Genomic DNA, 23,117 nt, shown 5'->3' with positions numbered 1-23,117 from the left:
ATGCAGATGACACCACCCTTATGGCAGAAAGTGAAGAAGAACTAAAGAGCCTCTTGATGAAAGTGAAAGAGGAGAGTGAAAAAGTTGGCTTAAAACTCAACATTCAAAAAATGAAGATCATGGCATCCAGTCCCATCACTTCATGGCAAATAGATGGGGAAACAGTGGAAACAGTGTCTGACTTTATTTTTCTGGGCTCCAAAATCACTGCTGATGGTGATAGCAGCCATGAAATTAAAAAACGCTTACTCCTTGGAAGGAAAGTTATGACCAACCTAGACAGCATATTAAAAAGCAGAGACATTCCTTTGCCAACAAAGGTCTGTCTAGTCAAGGCTATGGTTTTTCCAGTAGTCATGTATGCATGTGAGAGTTGGAATATAAAGATAGCTAAGCGCCGAAGAATTGATGCTTTTGAACTGAGGTGTTGGAGAAGACTCTTTTTTTTTTTTTTTAACTGTTACAGTTTTTAATGTATGAAATCTGAAACAATTCAGATTTATCACTGACAAAGAGGTAAATACATACCTTACATCAATTTCCTAGGTTAAAGTTGTGGCTAAACTCACTTTAAAATTCAGGATTCTAAGTGACTAGGGAGTCCTCTGTACCTTGAACAGCCTGCCCTCCCAATGAGATGAGTCCCTACTACAACAACCTGTGCTAATACCATCATATTTATCACATTTTAATTATCAGTCTCCCATTAGATTGGGGATTCCTTTAGGGCAGAGACTGTTGTTCACTTTGTCTTGAAATAGGTACCAAATTATTTGTCAAATGAGTAGTGAACAACACTTAAATGGTGTGCATTTAGCCATAATATAACCTACAAATAATCTATAATCTGATTTAAAATCATCAAATTTAAACAGATTTATACCAAGGCTTTGATTTAGCTTGTGCTAAATAATTTCTAAAATTTGTAGGTTTCAGGCATTTTATTATAAAAAGCTGGTATGCATAAGTGAATAAGAACTTAAAATCATCATACATTTACTTCATTTTTTAGCTTGACCTTCTAGTAAATCTTTAGCTTCATTGATTTTGGCTGCTATATAAGGAGATCCTCCCTTGTCTGGGTGATTTAAAAGCATAATTCGTCGATGAGCATCTCTTATTTTGGCTTTATTGGCAGTAGGGCTTACACCTAGTATTAATGCTGCTTCCCGTTTTGTCATTTTGGGTTCAAACCCACCTCTGTAATAGCCACCACTGAAGGCAGGTTTCGGTAGACTTTGAAAAACTTGTTTTACTTGAGGCTCCATATGCTTCATGGCTTGCAAAGCATAACGACCTGCAAATCCTGCAGCAGCAATGGTCAGTCCAACTGCTACCACTGTACTGGCCATGGCACCTGCTCGGTTCCCCTGCCTCCACCAGGAGCGCGGTTCATCCCAGCCCACCAAGTTTACGCCTGTATCACAAAGCGATTCGGCCACCAGCAGCACTTACAAACCACCTAAAGGCGCCCTGGAGAAGACTCTTGAGAGTCCCTTGGACTGCAAGGAGATCCAACCAGTACATCCTAAAGGAGATCAGTCCTGGTTGTTCATTGGAAGGACTGATGTTGAAGCTGAAACTCCAATACTTTGGCCACCTCATGCGAAGAGTTGACTCATTGGAAAAGACCCTAATGCTGGGAAGGACTGGGGTCAGGAGGAGAAGGGGACGACAGAGGATGAGATGGCTGGATGGCATCACCGACACAATGGACATGGATTTGGGTGTAGTCCAGAAGTTGGTGATGGACAGGGAGGCCTGGCATGCTGCGGTTCATGGGGTTGCAAAGAGTCAGACAAGACTGAGTGACTGAACTGAACTGAACAGATGCCTATGGGACACCATCAAACAGACCTATATACACATAATGTGAGTTGCACAGAAAGGGAAAGGAGCAGAAAATACTAAAGAAATAATTGTCTTAAACTTCCTGAATATTATGTAAAATATTAATCCAGACATCCATGATGCTCAACAAACTCCAAGTAGAATTTATTTACAGAGTTTCACCTAGGCATGCCACAGTCAAACTGACCAAAGTCAAAGACAAAAAGAAAATCTTGAAAGTATTAACAGAAAAATGGTATCATGTTTAAAACATCCTTAATAAGATAAAAGCTGATTTCTCATCAGAAACCATGAGAACAGTGAAATGACACCTCTAAGTGTTGAAAGAAAAAAAACTATTAACCAAGAATTCTATATCCAGCTAAACTCTGCTTTACAATGAAGAGGAAATTAAGACATTTCCATATAAACCCAGGTGGCACTAGTGGTAAAGAAGCCACCTGCCAATGCAGGAGATGTAAGCGACGTGGGCTCAATCCCTGGGTCGAGAAGATCCCCTGAAGGAGGACAAGGCAGTCCACTTGAGTATTCTTGCCTGGAGAATCCCATGGACAGAGGAGCCTGGTGGGCTACAGCCCATAGGGTCGCAAAGAACCACACATGACTAAAGTGAATTAGCATGCACAGATAAACTCTGACGGAACCTGTCCCTAAGAGATCTATCTTGCAAGAAATGCTAAAGGGATTCTTTAAGTCTGAAAAGGACAATAAAAGGTAATTTGAATCTACATGAATAAATGAAGAACACTGGTAAATGTAATTCCACAGGAAAATATACAAAAGAATAAACATGTTTTTCTAATCTCTAAGAGATGATAAAATAAAGCAAGAATTATAAAATTGAATTATAGGTTTGTAATGTATGATGCAATTTATATGACAGTAGTGGTAAAAATGAATGACAGAAAGGGAGATTTACAAGAGCAATTTTCTGAATACTACTGAAATTAAGTTAGTTTTAATTTGAGCTGCTGCTGCTGCTAAGTCACTTCAGTCGTGGTTGACTCTGTGTGACCCCATAGACGGCAGCCCACCAGGCTCCCCTGTCCCTGGGATTCTCCAGGCAAGAACACTGGAGTGGGTTGCCATTTCCTTCTCCAATGCATGAAAGTGAAAAGTGAAAGTGAAGTCGCTCAGTTGTGTCTGACTCTCAGTGACCCCATGGACTGCAGCCTACTAGGCTCCTCCATCCTTGGGATTTTCCAGGCAAGAGTACTGGAGTGGGTTGCCATTAGATTGTCACAAATTAAAATGGTAACTGTAATCCTTACTATGAACAGTAAGAACACAATTCAAAAGATATAATCAAAGAAATGACCTGGGCAATTAAACAGTAAACTAGAAAATATTTAACACACAAGAAATTAACAATTGTAGAGGAAATAAAAAGACAAGACATAAAAATCACACAGTAAAATCCTATATTATTAGTTATTAGTCACTGAATTAAATGTAAATAGATTAAATACTCCATTTACACTTGAAAGAATGGGGAAAAATATGAGTCAACTATATGCTGTCTACAAGACACACACTAAACTTAAAGAACAAAGAGGTTGAAAGCAAAAGGAAGCACATTGAGATACTCTGTAAGCATTAACTCAAAGATATTTGGAGCAGCTACACCAACATCAGACAACATAATCTTTAAAACAGAAGTTGTTACTAGAGACAAGGAAATATATTTTATAATGGTAAGAGGGTCAATCCATTAGGAAGACAAAATGATTATAAACAAACATGCATCTTATACCAAAACACCAAAATGCACAATGCAAAACTGACAGAATTGAGTAAACAATAATTCAACAATCAATTGGAGACTTCAATAATACACTTTCAATAATAGATACAAGTCAGAAAACCAAGAAAAAGTGCAATACTTCAACTATGAAGTGATTATACCTCACAGACATCTATGGAATACTCCACACAGCAAGAAAATACATATATTTCTAAGAAAATGCACATACTTTTCAAGCACACATAGAATATTTTCTAGGGCAGATCATAAAACATTTTAGTAGAGCAGTTAAGTCATAAAACAATCCTCAGTAAATTTAAAAGGACTGATACCATACAAAGAATGACCACAGTGGTACTGTATTATCGACAGCAGAATATTTAATAAATTCATAAATAAGTGGAAATTAAATTACACATTCCTAAATAACAAACAGATGGAAGAAGAAATAAAACGGAAACAATTCTTTGAGATGAATGAAAATGGAAACACAACATACAGCTTACAGGATGCACCTAAAATAATGCTTAGAGTAAATGTAATATTGTAAATAGCTATATTAAAAGATTTCAAATCAGTTACTTTGCCTTCCACCTTAAGAAACTAGAATTTTAATGGGAAACTAAACCCAAAGAAAGCAAAAGGAATCAAATAATAAACACAAGAGTGGAAGTAAAATACAGAATTGAGGGGGTGGGAGGTAGGAGGGAGGTTCAAGAGCCAGGGGACACACGTATACCTATTGATTCAAGTTGATGTATGGCAGAAGCCAATACAATATTCTAAGCAACTATCATTCAATTAAAAGTAAACTTTAAAAAATAATTAAAAATAGAGAAAATCAACAAAACTAAAAGTTGAATTCTTTGAAAAGATCAACCAAATTGATAAAACTTTAGCTAGATTGACCAAAAAAAAAGAAGACTCAAATTATTAAAATCAATAATGAAAGAAGACATCACTATAGACTTGCAGAAATAGAGAGTCATAAAGGAATACTATAAACAACTATATGCCAATATATTAGAAAATTTAAATGAAACTGAGAAAGGGCATGTACAAAAACCCAACAGTTACTATTGGACTTAATGAAGAAAGACAGAAAGCTTTCCCCCCTAACATGAGGAACATTAAAGAAGATTAAAACACACAGGAATCAACTTAACAAAGGCACTTCAAGACTTGTACTCTGATAAAATACAAAAACTGCTAAAAGGAATTAATGAAGATCTAAATAAATGTAAAGACATTCCATGTTCATGGTTTTAAGACTGAATATTGTTAAATGGTAATACTCCACAAATTGATCTACTGAATCAAAACAACCTCTATCAAAATCCTAACTCAATATTTTTGAGAAATACAAGCTGATCCTAAAAGTTACATGAATAGGCCAGGGACCAAAATGGTGTTGAAAAAGAACAATAAATTTAAAGACCTCACACTTTCAATCTCAATACTTACTACAAAGCTACAGTAATTAAAACTGTTTAGTACTAGCATAAGAACAGAAATAGAGATCAATGGAATGGAAGCATAGAAAAAAATTTATGTTCAGTTACACTTTTATTTACAGCTACGTTTCAACAGAAGTGATAAGAAAATTAATTGAGGGAAAAAACAATCTTTTGAATAAGTGATGCTATGAAACTGGATATCCACATTCAAAAGAGTGAAGTTGGACCTCTACCTCACACATTATGCAAAAATCAATTCCAAACAATCAAACACTTAAGTATAAAACTACAACTGTCAACGTCTTAGGAAAAAAAATAACTTTGTGACCTAGTTATCTTATATAGGATACTAAAACCACAAGAAAAATAAAGTAGAATACATCATGGTGAAAAATGTTGTGCTGCAATTGATAAACATCAAGAAACTAAGAAAACCCATAGACAGAACTTTTGCTAATGTTTATCAGAGAGATCTGTATCCAGAATACGTAAAGTGGGCTTCCCTGGTGGCTCAGCTGGTAAAGAATCTGTCTGCAATGCAGGGGACTTGGATTCGACCCCTGGGTTGGGAAGATCCCCTGGAGGAGGGATAGGCTACCCACTCCAGTATTCTGGCCTGGAGAATTCCATGGACTGTGTAGTCCGTGGGGTCGCAAAGAGTCGGACATGACTGAGTGACTTTCACTTCACTACCCGTTATAAAGGTCTTTTTCATATTGATTTGAAATCTGCCTCTTCCTGCATTCACCCATGGTGTGTTTTTTAATGTTACCTTCTTTTCTTTTCTATTTGTCTTTTGGTTGTGCTGAGTCTTCACTGCTGCCTGACTTTTCCTCCGTTGCAGTGAGCAGGGGCCACTCTCTAGTTGTGGTGCACGGGTTTCTCTTTGTGGTGGCTTCTCTTGTTGCAGGGCTCAGGCTCTAGAGCACAGGTTCAGTAGTTGTGGCACAGGCTTAGTTGCTCTGAGGCACACGGGATCTTTCTGGATTAGGGACTGAACTCATGTCTCCTGCATTTGCAGGCGAATTCTTTACCACTGGGCCACCAGGGCAGCCCATTCACGGTGTCTAGAGGGAGGGGACTTATGTATACCTATAGCTGATTCATGTTGATGTATGGCAGAAACCATCACGATATTGTAAAGCAATTATCCTCCAATTAAAAATAAAATATAATTAAAATAAATAAATAACTAAAAATAACCTCCAGAGTCATCTGAATTTGCCTCAGAGGAAGGGCAGTACAAAGCCCAAATCTAGTGCTCAGACATGAATTTAACAGTGTATGAAATAGAGATTTTAAAATAGAAAGTATTGCAATATTAGAAATCTGTAAATTCTGAACTTGAATTTCCAAACTGCAATTATCAGATGGAGCTGAGAAGTGTCTGCTTGCCTTTAGATGGGACTCACTCTATCTAGAACGGGCTTCCCCGGTGGCTCAGTGGTAAAGAGTCTGCCTCCCAAGCAGGAGACGTGGGTTCAATCCCTTGGTCTGGAAGATGCCCTCAAGAAGGAAAAGGCAACCCACTCCAGTGTTCTTGCCTGGGAAATCCTATGGACAGAGGAGCCTGGTGGGCTACAGTCCATGGGTAACAAAAAAGTCAGATGCGACTGAGCGACTAAACAACAACGACAACTATCTAGTAAGCCACAGTCCTCACCTCTCCACACTGATTTTTAAAAAGTGCATGGGGTGGCAACTATAGCTATTGTCACTGATTTGAAAGGTTTCAATTCGGAAAATTAAAAAAAAAATTGAGTAGCAACTACAGAGAATTCCAGAAAAACATCTACTTCTGCTTTATTGATTATGCCAAAGCCTTTGACTGTGTGGATCACAATAAACTGGAAAATTCTGAACGAGATGGGAATACCAGACCACCTGACCTGTCTCTTGAGAAACCTGTATGCAGGTCAGGAAGCAACAGTTAGAACTGGACAGGGAACAACAGACTGGTTCCAAATAGGAAAAGAAGTAGGTCAAGGCTGTATATTGTCACCCTGCTTATTTAACTTATATGCAGAGTACATCATGAGAAACGCTGGGCTGGAAGAAGCACAAGCTGGAATCAAGATTGCCGGGAGAAATATCAATAACCTCAGATATGCAGATAACACCACCCTTATGGCAGAAAGTGAAGAGGAACTAAAAAGCCTCTTGATGAAATTTTGAAAGAGGAGAGTGAAAAAGTTGGCTTAAAGCTCAACATTCCGAAAACTAAGATCATGGCATCTGGTCCCATCACTTCATGGGAAATAGATGGGGAAACAGTGGAAACATGCATGCATAATACTACATGTGTTCTAATACACGCATAACCGGAGTATACCCCAAAATAAAGTGAAATAATAAAACTGAACAAATATTTAAGCATGTAAGAAATTTTTCTTGAAATAAGAAAGAAAATAAAATCTTATAAGAAAAAGACACTTTGTCTGCAGGTAGAAGTGTTAATAAGACATAATCTATTCGAGTTACTGGAATTCAAAGTTAAGAAGAGAATCCTCTAGATAGCCAGGCAAACTTATCAGGTGACTCACACTGGGAGTAATAACAAGGTAGCATCAGACTTCTCCACAGCAACGTTCATTACTAGAAGGGAATATATCACAAAATGTTCAGCTTCACTAGTAATCAAAGAAATGTAATACAAAATAAGGACATAAAATTTTACTCAGATTTACAAGTTTTTTTAAAAAAAATAATATCCACTTTTTGTAAGGTTTGTGGGGAGGGAACTCTGAACACTGTGTAGAACTGTAAACTGTCACAACCCTTCTAGAAGGCAATATGGCAATATATTTTTTAAACAATAAAAATATTTTTCTTCTTTTGTCCAGTTACTTCCACGTGTAAGAATTTATTTTTTAAAAAAATCACTGATGAAACCAACAATCATTTAAATGTAAGAATTTGGAGAGATACTATATAGCACAGTAAAATGAAAATTATAAACATCACAGCATTTGCAATGAACAGGAAACAAGATTAGCCTTCAGGAAAACTTTTTTCATAAGACAGAGGGGAGAGAAACTAGTTTAGGTAAGTATCTATAATATCTGGCTCTGGGATAGGCAGGCATTCACTACCTCCAGTTCATGGACATGGGAAATTAAACACAGAGAAATTAAATAATTTGTTCAAGGACACTCAACTCTTCTGAGAAGAACTGGAATTCAAATGTTATCTGTGACTTGGAAGCATAAATTCTTTTTATGACATGCAAAAGATTCTACTCTATGTACCAAGTACAAGTAATACAGAGATGAGTGCAGAGAAATAAAGTTTGCGTTAAATAACATTTTTACATCTCATAAAAGAACTTCAACATTTATAATATAAATTTACAAGAGGTTCAAATTACTTTTGAAAAAGTACAGCCAAGTCCCCTTACTCACTCTAGTTAAGTTCGATAGAGTCTCACAAACAAGGGGTTAGAGAATACCAAACCACTGCTCCTAGCTGCAGGCCTCTCTCAACAGTTGCATCAGTCAATATATAACCTTGTGATATGTGTGTTTCTGTTTAAAAATACTGTATTCAGTAGACTGCTGATTAATATTGAATCTGTGGTCAATAGCACTAATAACTCATCCCTGAACAAAGTTGTTTAACACACATCTCTGTCAGGCACAGTACAACCTTCTTGTTCCAAGGAACAGCAGACAGGACTCTACTTGGAGACCATTTTAAATAACAAAATCACCAACAAAGCATGCAAAAATGCAGAAAATATGGCACTAAATAGACTCAGATAAGATCAACAGTATGACCACTGGACAAGAGGCTGTGTTGCAGTGTTTAGTCTTAGCTGGGAATGTGTATGTCAGGGAATTCAATTTTTTTTTTTGCCACTGTGTGTGTCTACAGAGGACCACAAAAGCACGAGTATTGATTTTAAAGATACAAATTCATTTCACTGAATAGATGAATCTGCAAAAACAGCATCTGAAAATAATGACGATTGACAATATTAATTTATAGTTCAAAGGTTATACAAAAACAATATACCTGCTTTTAATGAAAATGTTAGATAATGGGGAAAAAAAATGAAGGTTTTGAAAAACGCTTACAAGTAGGCAATGTGTTTACTGACTGCCCGCTTGTGCCCCCTAGTGGATAAAAGATAACAAGTACTAGAACATACTTGAGCTTGAAATGACAAAGTATGTAACTTTATATTAAGTGCTGCGAGAAAGCCAGAGGGAGGCAAAGAGGGATGGGGGAGAGAGAGAGAAACAAAATGACTCACATCAACCTTGGCAGCGTGTGCAATTCTCCTTTTTGGTCCAGCAATGTTTTGGTAACACAGCATATCTAATTCCATTTGCTTTCCTGAAGCCTAGTGGGAAACGCTAAGAGTTATCCAATTTCAGTATAGTAAAAGCAAATTTATCATGTTTCCTGAAGAGCCACAGAAATCCAAAATACTAAACACTGGGCAAATTATTAAAAAATAATTCACAAAAAAATAACTTATTTTGGATAATTTGGCATGCACAGATATTCCTATAAAAGATTCCTCTAATTTGACAAACCAACTATCAGCTACTGTACATAATACCATGGCCTCTGGAAACTGTCAAGCTTGCAAGATATAATGGCTGGCCACTTACCAAGGTTTAGCCTTGTCATTCTAATACATTATTAATTATAATATTATAAATATATTTCATTATTATTTTAATTTTAATAAATACATGTTATTTAAATAACACTTTTTATTTTTATTATAGTGTCTTAATGATAATGTTAGAAATATATAATAGATGGTACATATATTTTATAAAGTTTAGCATATAGAGAATATGTATTTAAGGGAAATAAAAGTGACCAACCTGTTTAGCAGTCTCTCCCTCATGATCTTGGCTTTGTGTGAACTCACTGAAAATTTGAAGACATTCCTTCATAGTGTCATCAGAATCAGAGGGAGTGTCATCTCCAGTATATTCCTTATCTAAACCAAATTCAACTAACCTGCCGTCTTCAAAAAATAGTCAAGTCTTGACTATCATCTGGTGCTGTCAGAACTCTGTTTTCAAGTGATCATCTGAATAAGAGAATTGGAGTTGGCTTGGTGAAGACAGACATTCAGTCTCTTCTTTTGAGTATCATCAGTTGTTTTTACATGTCTTGTCCTCTTTGGATATGTTTCACTATGACTTCCTGTCTGGATTTCTTTGTCCCTGGGAGGGGCATAAGACATATTTTCTCCTGAAATGCAGACATGCATCTTTTCACCACCAAAGTTTCCATCATCTTAGAAATGTGGTTTTGAACACCACGTTTATCTTAGTTTTAATATCTAGTGAGGTTTTCATGAGTGATCTTGATGGTTCTAGCTTGTTACTGTCATCTACTCTGTGTGTGGTTAGTTGGGTTTCACCTATTTTTTCCTCTATGCCACTGATCTGAAGATTTCTTTCCTCCAGAGGCACTACGTATATCCTTTCCTCCATATTCTGATATTTAAAGCCTCTAAAGCGTTTAGATTTCCTAGAAACAGGAATGATTGGAGGTACATCCATTACAAGCTCATCTTCATCAGAATCTTGAAGATTTATTCTAATTCTTGTGGGTGAAACATAAGGTCTTTGACTCTCCAGGGACTTGCGGCAATTTTTACCCACAGATTTTTTTCCAGGAGGGCTGACTGTCAGTCTCACCCTGCCTTCTTTTAGATGCTCCAAGCAGTGCTACAGAGTACTTGAGCAAGGGGTCATATTCAAGGCCAGTTGCTGGACATGTGTGTTCCAGCAGGTACTTGGTAGGCTGACTCTCTTTGTTTTTTGATGGTTCATTCCACTCTTCTTGTGGGAGCAGGCTGTTTTCAGGAAAACCTTGTTTCACATTTGTGTCACTCAAGGAGGCCATGGGGCTTTGCGATAGCTCTTCAAGCGCTAAAGTAAACCTGGGGAGCATCTTCTGCTTTTCTTCAACTTCAGTCTTGACTGACTTGATTTCTTCGTTGATTCTTTCCAGCTGTTCCATAGTTGTGCCTAGAGTTGTTAATGGGAGATAAGTTTATCTTTAAACATCACTCAAGATGAAGTGCAGACCCCAAAATATCCTAGACAAAGAGCTTCCTATCACAGGGACAGTAACTTTCCCAAACCCAGCCTTAAACACAGGGAACTGTGGATGAACAGGTCAGTTCTTGGAATGAGAAGGACAACGAATATCACTGATTAAGTCTTTCAAATGTCTAGCTCATTCGTATGACTGATTAAAATATTCACATCTTATTACAAGCGTAGCTACACGTCTGTGTGACAGGTCATGCCTATACATATTAAACTGTGTCAAATGTGACATGGTTTGGATATACACTATTCACCTTATTATTTACTAGGCAGCGACAATTTGGCAACAGTTCAAAGAGCTGAATGCTGCTTACACGGAACTGTACATAGTCTCTCACCAATACATCTCCACTGTTGTAAGAAAAAGTTTTAAAGCATGAGTCTTCTTTTAATTAAGTGGTTCTCAACATTCTCACTAAGGTTGTAAGATCCCTTCTGTTCTACAGAATGCCTCAAACACAAAATGAAGCAAAACACACTGTTCCACAACCAACCATTAAAAAAATCTTAAAAAAAAAAAAATTAACGAATAAAACTCGAAAGCAGCTGGATCCACACTCCTGAGGAAACCCAGAACAGTGCCAAGAGATAAGGCTGCCAGCCATGGCCCTTCACAATACCTGGCAGGTCCTTCCTGACTTTTTCAATAAGGAAATTACCATCTCTTCCCTCTTTCCAAGATACACTTTCCAATGTCAATTACGGCATAATTTACACACTTCTCCCTTCTCGAAAACAAGAGATTTCAGATACGAGATATCGTCCAAATTATACTTTTTAAACCTCTTAATTTATTTTAGATAACTTACACCTTTTGATAACACACGTGCTTCCTGTTTACACAATGAGCTTTCCTTGGCTCACTAGCCTTTCACTTTACCGTTCATTCTCTATTAAGAAATTAACTCTATTGAAAGCCAAAGCAAAGTGTGTGACAAAGGTGTGGGGCATTTTGATGGAGAAGGAAAAAGGCGAAGAGCAGGCATAAGCATGAGAATTAACCTACGAATCAAATGTAACTGGCTCTAATTTTTCTTGAAAGAAACTTGGAAGGGGAAGTAAACTCTGGGTAACCAGCCAGAACTGCATTTTGGCATAAGCTGGGTTTTATTTGGTTGCCACGATTCAGGAAAGGATGTTTAAGCAGTGAGTCGGGGTGCTATGGGGGCTGGGTGGGAGGGGGGAGAGAATATTATTTTCTTCCATATCAGAAGTTTAAAATGATTTTGCTCCACCAGAAGCTAGACTTGGAAGGCAAATTTTGAAGTCAGAGGCAGACTTACAAACTTTGCTCAGGCTAGAGGCGATTGGGAAGAGCTTCTTCTGATTTGTAACTACCCCTTGCCACAAGCCGGGTTCCACCCCACCCACCACCTTTTACCAGAGCTCAGGAAACTCCTTAAGTCCACACTGGGGACGGGTGGCAGAGAGTGAGGATAAAACCACACAATACTGTGCCCCTGCACCTTGCAAGCAGCAAACCAGGATCCCGCCTATGAGGAGCAGGAAACTAACTACACGCCTGCCCACGCGCTCCTCGCCCCGCCTCCCAGCCACGTGACCTTGGTCCCGCCCCTTGGCCGGAACAGTGGGCGGGGCCACCCTCGTAGGGCTGGTCGCTTCAGGTGAGCGCTCGGTTAGGCGGGCCGAGTTTCTCTCCGGATGGCCAGCCCAGTCTACCATCTTCCCAAATGTCCCTGGGATGGCCCCCTCTCCTGGTTTCAGGAACTGTGGGGCCACCCAAAAGGCTCTCAGGAAAACACCCTCAAAACAGGATCTCCATGGCACCCTCACTACTCCGTATATCTGATCTCCAACATACTTTACGTGGGAGGGACAAGTAAGAGGGACTGAGGACTAGCTCTTAATTCTCCTGATCCTAGAGTGCGATGCTGAGAAATTTTACTCGTGGAGATTCTAACTACTTGGTTCCTCGTCCCAAGGCAAAGTCCTTGTTTCCCAGAACAGCCGCTCTATAGGAATTGCCCTTAAGTAGCTGCTGCTGCTGCTAAGTCGCTTTAGTCGTGTCCGACTCTGTGCGACCCCATAGACGGCAGCCCACCAGGCTCCCCCGTCCCTGGGATTCTCCAGGCAAGGACACTGGAGTGGGCTATCATTTCCTTCTCCAATGCATGAAAGTGAAAAGTGAAAGTGAAGTCGCTCAGTCGTGTCTGACTCTTCGCGACCCCATGGACTGCAGCCTACCAGGCTCCTCCGTCCATGGGATCTTCCAGGCAAGAGTACTGGAGTGGGGTGCCACTGCTACGTGGTGGTAAACAGCCCTCTTGGAGGGCTGGGAAAGAGGCAGGTTAAGAGCACCAGAGAAGGGAAACGCAGGGGTGTTTCAGAATAGGGGGAGAAACAAGTTTAAAAGGAACTGGTATTACTATGTCCTTTAAGAGAAAACAAACAGATCAGAGGTCTAGACAACCTATTTAGGAAATACCAGGTTTAGTAGTGGCTTGGAGGGTCAGTAGGGGGCAAATGAGAAGACATGCCCCCTCCCGACACACATACACATCAGCCTGGGCTATATGACCCTCTCCTCCCATCTAGACTAGGGGAGGTGGGAGAAGAAAGTGACATCAGTAAGGACTACAGACATTCTTCAGGCCCACTGCCCCAGTACCTTGACTGCATTTTAAAATGATACCTACAAAGGTATCCACAGGTTATGTCAGAGGATGAGAAACCAATTTTTTTTTTGGGGGGGGGCACATTTTAGCTATGGAAAGTGAAATTCACTCAGTCGTGTTCCACTCTTTGCAACCCCATGGACTGTAACACACCAGACTCCTGTATCCATGGAATTTCCCAGGCAAGAATACTGGAGTGGGTTGCTATTCCCTTCTCCCAGGGATCTTCCCCGACCCAGGGATGGAATCCAGGTCTCCTGCATCGCAGGCAGATTCTTTACCATAGTAAATTTACCATACTGTTTTAGCCATAGTAATGCTATATTGATTCACCTTCTCAAGCTGCAGTACTTTAGTACTGAAGACAAAGTAACCCCTACACCTATTTCCAATCAAGAAACCTCCCGGGTTCTTCCAAGGATTGGTGGAGGGAGAAGGTGGGAACGGTTGGTAGCCAACCCTTCCCCAAACCCACCTGACCTTCTTCCCACGAGCCCTTTCTCACCCATGAAGTCACCATGGCTCCTCTGCAGCCTGAGCACCTCCAAGCTGCTGCAACTATCTGCCTCACTCAATTCCCGTGCCTGAACTGGCGGTACAAACGCTGGCACCGACCCCCGGGGCTGTCAAAAGGGCACAGAAAACGGCAAAAGTAACCCACGGAGCGTAGCATGGACTACTGCTCAAGGGCACCTCACCTGGCTCCGAAAACCCGCCTGCACTGTTGTGATGACAGGACCGGAAAAAGGCGAACACCCAGCCCACTACTACTCCAGCTAGAGTACAGCCTTATATAGTCTGTGGCTGCTCGGAGGCGGCGCTTCGTAGCTTTTCCAGCCAATGGGCAGGCCGGAGCTGATGTCAGGGGAGAAAATGGGGAGGGAAGGATGATTCTGAGAATGGATGGTAAGGTAGTGGCAGGTGAGCGTAGTGTGTGTGTGTGCGCGTCTATGTTCTATAGGGAAGGAGGTTCATAGAGACCTAACCTACATTTAGGGAAAACAATCTCCCAAGAGCTGAAAGGACATTTGGGTTAAGGAATCTCCTGCCTTGTGGATGTCTACCTTGCTTCTAAACACTCTTTGACTTTGTTACAAGTTTGACTTAACTTTCATGGATCAGGGAGAGAACCTCACCGTCATAAACTTTGCCTCTCTCTAGCAGGTGACCTTAGGCAAGGTATCCAACTTACTCAAGTTCTCATATCTTGGTCTGACAAATAAACTTGTCTTGCATAGGGTGGTAGAATTCTATGTGATATAATGTGTCAAAGTGCATAGCATAAAGTAGGTGAGAATTTAGGAGGACAATGATGCCGCCCCAGTTCTTTCCCGCCCCATCATCCACACATATCCACAAAGGATCTGATACCATGTCTCTAAAATCCTTCCAGTCGAAACACTCCTAAAAGGGAAACAGTATCCCTATTCCATTGGTCTTCTCTGTAAACTGAACTACTCCTAGGATAAATAGTTTCATAAGTCACTGATAACATAAATTAGTCTTTGAAATGCTTTCCCCGCCCCCAATACCACATACCAAGCATGGGTGCTTGGTGGGGAGAGAGAAGGAAGGGTCCTCTAGCCCTAAAATATTCAGGATCCATAAATCCCCCTCTAGGAAATTAGATGCTGGAATCCCTCCTTCCTTTCTCTTCTTCTGGAAAACAATGATATCTCAAATGGTTATGGATACCGTAAAAATGGAAAAAATACTTTTCCCTCAGTCTTACTGTCCCATGAGAGCACCCTGATGACTTTGAAACAATTGAAGAATGCCAGGAGTCTCTAATACTAGTTTTGTCTCTTGATACGGCACACCTGTTTTGCCAGTAAACACCAACGGGTGTGTTCTTTTTGCTTTGGTGGTGGGGAAGGGCATAGTAGTGGTTGCCCCGAAATTCCTTAAAATGCCCACAGGTAAGGTAAAAAAATGAAATACTCGTATTTAAAAAAAAAGCCAAACTAGAATGAATACTTTGCATAAGTCACTTTCCAGGATCGTTTTTTACTTGATGAACTTTTTCACACCTTATTTCCTTATATTTTTTCCATTAAATAGTTTTTATAGCGGAGAGAATTTTATTGAATATGCCCTCCTTTGAAGACACCGGAAAATTTGGTCTCAGCAGAGTTTCCAAAATATAACATGAACATCACAAAGATATTTTTTATGGCAAAAATATTACAGTTGTCTAATCATCTGTGGGTTCCTCGCTGGGTTCCTCACTCTGAATCATGTCTGACTCCTCATTCTCCTCTGAGGCTGTGGAAATCATGTCTGTCGTCCTAGATTTTGGCCTTGTGTCTGATCTCCTTAATTCTGAAGAAGTGGTGCCCCAATACGTGCTGCTCTCAGCACTCTTAGAAAATGATGTGTCTGATATGCCTTCTGACGGATGAAAGTAAGATAGAGTGGCCAGCTCTGGGTTGACAGAGTATTCACCAGTCTGACATGCTTGTTTATATCTGAAAACAAACAAACATCAAGAACTGTTTTGTGTGCGTTTGCAGCTTGACTTAGAAAACCATCTTAAAGTAATATATGAATTCTGCCCAATATATTGTCTATTTATTATTACACTAGATAAATGAATGAAAAATGTTAGACCCTACACAGATGTGCTATTTAGAACAGAGTTCATAACCCTTTTTGTTTCAAGGCTATTGAAAAAGAATGCATTAGCTTCTCTATCACCTTCCCAATTGACTAGGGTTGTTTCTATCTCTAGATGTTTAAAATATTGAGGACAAGTTCAAGTGGGATACTCCCTGAGAGACAGCTCCATGGTCCTTTCCAAATAGAGGCAAGGGAGCCAAACTGAATACCTTATAAACTTGGGAGTCATGTTTGCCTAGCCCTCTACTGAAGGGAAGGAGAGTGGGAGCTTCCTGTCATGTGTTTTAAAGGCTCCAGAGGTCTGTACACTTACTTCATCATCTTCATTTTGTACAGAATGGCACTACAGACTGCCAAGAGGATGACAAAAAGGAAGAGGGTCATCAGTGAGATGCCCAGCATTAATTTTAACTTGGCTTCCTGTATTCTTGTTGTGTTGTCTTCCCATGTAGCGTTCACATCAGAGTCTGAGAGGAAAGAAAGAAAATGCAGTGGGAAAGAGGGACCGTGTTCAGCAAGTTTTTCTGGAGGAATAAGGATCACAATGCAACTGAAGACAGGCCTTCGCCACCCAGAGTCTTCACTGCGCTCTCCCCTCTACCTTCATGCAATGCAAGGGAGAAGGCTATAGGCCACTTCCTATGGACAAAGACTCTCAACTTTTTTTTTACCTTTCCCCTTCACAGCAGTCTTGGAGGAGCTGACCCTCACTCCATTTTCCTGGATCACAGAAGTTTATGGATTTGCCCTCAGCACATATCTAGTAAGTAGCAAAATCTGGTATCAAATCCAGGTGACCAGATGTTAAAACATGTATCAGCCTTCCTCCTTGTATAATTAAAAACCAATCCAAGACTTGGAAGAGATTACTATTAAAAACATGATGAATTACACACATGGGATTAGTCCTTCAGGAGAGAATATGCATTTCTCCTGATGGCAGGAGTTGATTTTTCTTTTAAGTTAAAAAGATGATGTACTACAGTGCTTCCTCCACAAGGCTTAAGAACTGAATTTGTCTCATTACTGTGATCAAATCTAGTGTATTTGGTGTTAAAGAAATGGAAACTTAGTTAACTTTCTAAAATCTATAATTAAAATCATGCCTGGATCCAGAAACGTCAAAAGTCTTTTTACTAAAGAATAAATATATATATTTACTGCCAAATTTTATATCTTCCTGAATATATGTCTGACTTAATAGGCATGTAATGGTGACTTTAAATGATCATGTTGCTATTTGTCCCCTCTCCCCCAACATCTTTTCACCCAAAAGTTCCAATGATTTTTCATGATTTTTTTTCAGGTAATGATGTTTTGGTAATAAGCAATGACAAATTCCCATGTGTGTACTCTCTTATATTAAAAAAATTATAATTGTCCGTATCCAAGGGGAGAGAAGTGTATACAGTTGTGAATGACTGATATCTTGACTTTGAGGCAGATTATTTTGGAAATAAATTATATTAAAATGGGCTGTGCTCCTGAATTAAAAGGGCTTTTGTAAAGAGGTGTGCTTATAGTACATTTGTTTATCAAGGTGATGGGCAAAACTAAAGAAGGGTTTGAAATTCCTAACCACTGGAAATCATAGGAAAGCTAATTACAAGTTGGGATAGGTTTTTTTCCCCCCCCTCTGAGCCATAGTTTCCTCATCTGTAAAATGGAGATAATATCAGCTTTCATGGAATTGCTGTGAGGATTGACATAACAACATATGTAAAGTGTAGTATGTGCTCAATACTCAATAGAAAATCGATCATGCTCACTTTCATTACTTGAAAAGACAAAATATTTCTAGAACATTGTCATTACTGGTTATCACTTTTCTAAATAAAGAAGACTGACACCATTTTCTTCACTCACTGAAAGGCAAGTGGCATTAAGTGTCAAATAACGCAGCACAGAATTAAGGTGGCAGGCCCTACATGTATTACCAGATGCTATTTCTTTTTCAATGTATTTACATAGGACAGAGATTTGGGGAAAATTAATGTGATGCCTTGTCATGAAATTTTCCATCAAAGTCAGGAATTCTTTTATTCATACAAATAAAATCAATCCATTAATGAAAACTACATTCAGCAGCAGGAATTCTTTCATTTGCTGGTGGTGGGAATGCAAAATGGTACAGCCACTTTGGAAGACAGTTTAGTAGTTTCTTACAAATCTGAACATAGTCTTACCCCATGATTCAGCAGTCACAATCCTTGGTATTTACCTGAATGAGTTGAAAACTTATGACCACACAAAAACCTACACATGAATGTTTATAGCAGCTTTATTCATTATTGCCAAAACTTGGAAACAGTTGAGATGTCCTGCAATAGGTGAATGCATAAACATACCGGTACATCCATATACTGGAATATTATTCAGTGATGAAAAGTAGTAAACTATCAAGTCACAAAAAGACACGGAAGAAACCTAAATGCATAGTACTAAGCCAAAGAAGCCACTCTGAAAAGAATACATGTATGTTTCCAACTATTTGACCTTCTGGAAAAGGCTAAACTATAGAGACAACAGAAGGATCAGGGTTGGGGAAGGGAAAGATGGCTAAGTAGATCATAGAAAATTTTTAGGGCAATGAAGCTACTCCGTATGGTTTTAATGGTGGACACAAGATATTTGTCAAAACCTATAGAATTGTACAACTCAAAGAATGAACTCTAATGTAAACTGTGAAGTTTAGTTAATAACAATGTATCAATATTGGCTCATCAATTATAAAAAAAAAAAATGCACCACACCAATGGAAGATGTTAATAACAAGGAAAACTGAGTGGGTGGAATATATGAGAACTCTTTACTTTCTACTCAATTTTTCTGTAGCCTAAAACTGCTCTAAAAAGTCTGTCAATTAAAAAAAACTGCATCCTCTGTATTGTTCATTTGCCTACAACTCTATTTAGTTTACTGTTTCTTTTTACTTCCAGGAATAGAAGTTACACAACAGGAAAATGGAAATATCTGCAATATGGTCATTGAGAACACTGTTTAGAAGCCATGACTTTCCTAAAACTATAAATGTCCTCTCTAGTATAATGTCAGTCACCATACTACTCTCTTACATATACCACACCTTACTGAGGAAAACAGTATCACCATGTAGACACTAAAATGTGTGCAAGTATTTATGTATCCATTTAATTGAAGTATTTTGCTCTTACTTGGAATTGGGTGAAACAATTGATCTCGTTGGTTGTCCTCACTGGTGGTTGCATTTATAGCTGTTAAAACAATAAATTGGTGTTATGGTAAACAAAATTCACTTACTAAAATTATTGTGTGTGTAGATGTGTGTGTATACTATATACAGTTCATTCTCATTTTTCATGGTAGTCATGGTAGTTAAGTCATGTAAGCACTGAACTAAGTGAATACTGAACCATCATCATTCCTAAGGGAAATACAGCGTTACGTTCTTACTAGCCTCTGATCATATAACCTTGTTTTGACCCAGTAACCTTGTTTTATGTATGTTTCTGTTTAGAGACACTTTATTTAGTATATATGGCTGATTGATTATACTTCCCTGGTGGCTCAGGAGGTAAAGAATCCACCTGCAATGAGGGAGATTCAGATTCCATCCCTGGGTTGGGAAGATCTTCTGGAGAAGGGAATGGACACCCACTCCAGTATTCTTGCCTGGGAAATCCCATGGACAGAGGAGCCTGGTGGGCTACAGTCAGATTAATTAACACTGAGCTCACAATCAATAGCATTATAACTCACACCTGTATGAAGCTTATATAATACACACATTTTTCTTCCTTAGTTACGTAACAGCCTTCTCGTGTTTAGGAACCAAACAGCATTGTAATACTACACTTGGAGGGCATTTAAAATAGCAAAATTGCCAGCAGAAAGCACAAAAATGCAAAACACCTTACACTAAACAGACCACAAAAAAAGATATTTTGTTTACAGCATGAGAGCTGAAAAAAGAAGGCCTTTGTTATACTCCAGCTGGGAACAAGAGCTTCAGGCAATTAAATTTTTTTTTGCTACTCTGTGTGTGTCCATCAATGACTGTGAAAGATCTGCAAGTATTGATTTGGAGAGTTCCAAATAAATTTTAAATGTAGGTGAATTCACAAATACAGAATCTGCAAATGAGGATCCATCAAATATGGCATATAATTCACATAATGCATGCATATATGTGTGTGATACATGAATTATATTTATGCACATATGCATTTATTGATAATATACATGTTATGTGTATACATGAATACACACAAATGCTATGCATGTGATTTATATATGAATGCATATACATTTATGATTTATATATTACTTTTGTGCATGCATATATTTTGATATATACTTTGCATTCGTTCATGCATCCCCATGTGCTTATACACATACTGCTCCAAATACAAAGAGGGATACTATTGAGCAAGAGCCTTATGTAAAATTTTTAATCATAAATAAATTAAATGTCTAGATTGTAACATTTGTAGGAGAATGAAACTTTTGGTGAGAGGATCAGAAAATGTGTGACAATTAACTTTCTGGGTCTGTGTTGCATTTGCTATTACACGTGATGATGGCAGCAAAATGTTGACTTATTAATTCTTAGTATTAGAAAAATTTACACTGATCTTGGCTTTCTTACAGAAGACTTTAGAAAACCAAACATTTTCCCAGCTACCTACTATGAGTTTACCTTTAGCTAACATTGTCCAAAAGGCAGGCTCATTTGGACTCTGGGTTCCTTCTGTTTAAAACACAAAATAGAACAGGATAACAAAATATGGTAATTTGGCTTTAGTAAAATTTTGATAGAATGTTCATTTTTTTATATTAGTCTAGTCGTGTAACAGTTACACCTTGAGTTCCTATCATGTGCCAGACCCCGTGGGTGGCATTAAAGTTACAGAAATGAACAAGATACAGGTCTTATGTTTAAGGAACACACTCTTACTTTGAGAGGCAGACAGACAAGAATCACTGTTCATCACATTACAGGAGAATGAAGGCTTTCATAGCAACGTACAGGTGGTATGCACAGAAGGATCTAATTCACTCTAAAAGCCGGAAACACTTTGCGAGGGAGGCCATGCTCTCATAAGAGGTCAGAGGTCTAGAAATTATTTGCCAGATAACTATGTGAGAGAGAGGTCATTCCACTGTGAGCAAACTCAGGTGTTACGAGCAGGTTCGGTAAGCTCTGAGAGCTTCAGGTAGTCTGGTGTGGAGAATACGGGTGGGGAATGTGACAAGAAATGAGACTGGCAAGTTCCTCAATGGTCAGATCACTTCAGACTTGAATGCCTGGTTAAGAATTTAGAATATGACCCCAAACCTAGCAGTAAGTTACTGATGGTATTTAAGAAGGTGCATACCAGGATGATAAGATTTCTATTTTTAAATATTACTCTAATATGGTTATTCAAGAAAGCAAATAACCATATTAAAGGAATCATGAGAAATATACTCGGATTGTATGAACTGGAGAATATAGGGTTTCATGTAATGACAGTTCACTGTCTTCAATTAGACCAATCCTCTTTCAAGACCTTAGAGAAAAGCCATCCTGAGTTGTTATGATTTCACAAGTATGTTATAAGAAACAGTACTATCAGAAAAGTAAAATGATAATTTTGATTTTGTATACTCTAGCTCTGAACTCTCCACTAATATTCTTAGGAAATGCTAAAAATCAACTCTAAGCAGAGTTAAGTTTATTTATCAAGTATGTGATTGTTAAAATTATTGCTATACTTTTTAAAAATTTATATTAAAATGTATTAAATATATTTATATAAATGTATATTTATACACACATGATATTTTATATAAATATATATTTAATATAAATATAACTGTAATACATTTTACTACAATCAGGTTGTATTTTAAAAAGAGTTCATTTCCTATCCTTTGTCAGGTAAATCTGAAAATTAATTCCCAGATTTTTACCATTTAAAAGATTTTAGAGTGATTTTAAATTGTAATAGTATGAATTCTTTAAGTATGTTATCACTTTATGAAATACTCAGAGTAATGAAAGTTAAATTTTAAGTCATATAATGACATGCTCCAGGTCTGACTACAATGTTGTAAGTTTAATACTATGAGTAGTTTTTCCAAAAGGTTCTTTACTTTCTTCATGGCTGACTTCTTCAGGAGGTGGCATTGTAGTTGTTTCATTGAAGAGTTTATCTAGGAAAAGGCATAATGGATTATCAGCATATAAAAATATTGACTCAACATTTGTAATTATGTATGCTGCTGCTAAGTCGCTTCAGTCGTGTCCGACTCTGTGCGACCCCATAGATGGCAGCCCACCAGGCTCTGCCATCCCTAGGATTCTCCAGGCAAGAATACTGGAGTGGGTTGCCATTTCCTTCTCCAGTGCATGAAAGGGAAAAGTGAAAGTAAAGTCGCTCAGTCGTGTCCAACTCTTAGCGACCCCATGGACCGTAGCCTACCAGGCTCCTCCATCCATGGGATTTTCCAGGCAAGAGTACTGGAGTGGGGTGCCATTGCCTTCTCCGTAATTATGTATATTTTAAGCTAAAAAATAGAACAAAGAAAAGGAGAGAGAAAAACAACAATAACAACAACAACAAAAAACCAAAGAGAAAGATGTTGACATTTTCCTGAGATACCTTAAAGGAGGGGAAAGAAGAAGCCATTGAAGAATGATGTTTGTATAATAAGAGGTTGCCTGAGGTGGGATTAATATGCCTATAATTTGTAAGAGAGG

At 38.5% G+C, this 23,117-nt stretch overlaps 1 protein-coding gene, 1 long non-coding RNA gene and 1 pseudogene across 5 annotated transcripts in view; 1 reads left to right on the top strand and 2 right to left on the bottom strand.

Annotated features, from left to right (window-relative positions):
- Positions 1 to 23,117, bottom strand: part of MOB3B (MOB kinase activator 3B) — a 291,141-nt gene that overhangs the window by 19,088 nt on the left and 248,936 nt on the right. For 2 of the 3 annotated variants that reach the window (XM_081497850.1, XM_081497839.1), the window contains exons 4-10: positions 22,511 to 22,570; positions 21,072 to 21,122; positions 19,567 to 19,626; positions 16,707 to 16,860; positions 16,004 to 16,242; positions 9,894 to 11,054; positions 9,308 to 9,397 (exon numbers count right to left, since the gene is read on the bottom strand). In XM_081497850.1, the coding sequence (XP_081353976.1) occupies positions 10,678 to 11,054; positions 16,004 to 16,242; positions 16,707 to 16,860; positions 19,567 to 19,626; positions 21,072 to 21,122; positions 22,511 to 22,570 (941 nt within the window). In that variant the 3' untranslated portion in view covers positions 9,308 to 9,397; positions 9,894 to 10,677. Of the gene's footprint in view, positions 1 to 9,307; positions 9,398 to 9,893; positions 11,055 to 14,279; positions 14,398 to 16,003; positions 16,243 to 16,706; positions 16,861 to 19,566; positions 19,627 to 21,071; positions 21,123 to 22,510; positions 22,571 to 23,117 lie in introns of all 3 variants that reach the window. The other variant, XM_081497859.1, reaches the window with a different exon arrangement.
- LOC145509337 (mitochondrial import inner membrane translocase subunit TIM14 pseudogene) lies at positions 441 to 1,474 on the bottom strand (annotated as a pseudogene). Its single transcript, XR_014056012.1, has one exon. The product of XR_014056012.1 is annotated as a mitochondrial import inner membrane translocase subunit TIM14 pseudogene (transcript).
- On the top strand, positions 14,422 to 19,663 carry LOC145509349 (uncharacterized). Its single transcript, XR_014056029.1, has 2 exons — positions 14,422 to 17,156; positions 19,333 to 19,663. It is a non-coding gene; the product is annotated as an uncharacterized LOC145509349 (long non-coding RNA).

This window comes from Giraffa tippelskirchi, chromosome 1, assembly GCF_054371585.1.
Source record: "Giraffa tippelskirchi isolate mGirTip1 chromosome 1, T2T-mGirTip1v1.2.pri, whole genome shotgun sequence".
Taxonomy (NCBI): domain Eukaryota; kingdom Metazoa; phylum Chordata; class Mammalia; order Artiodactyla; family Giraffidae; genus Giraffa; species Giraffa tippelskirchi.
Note: the sequence above shows the minus strand (reverse complement) of the source record. Positions and strands in the feature narration are given on the sequence as shown.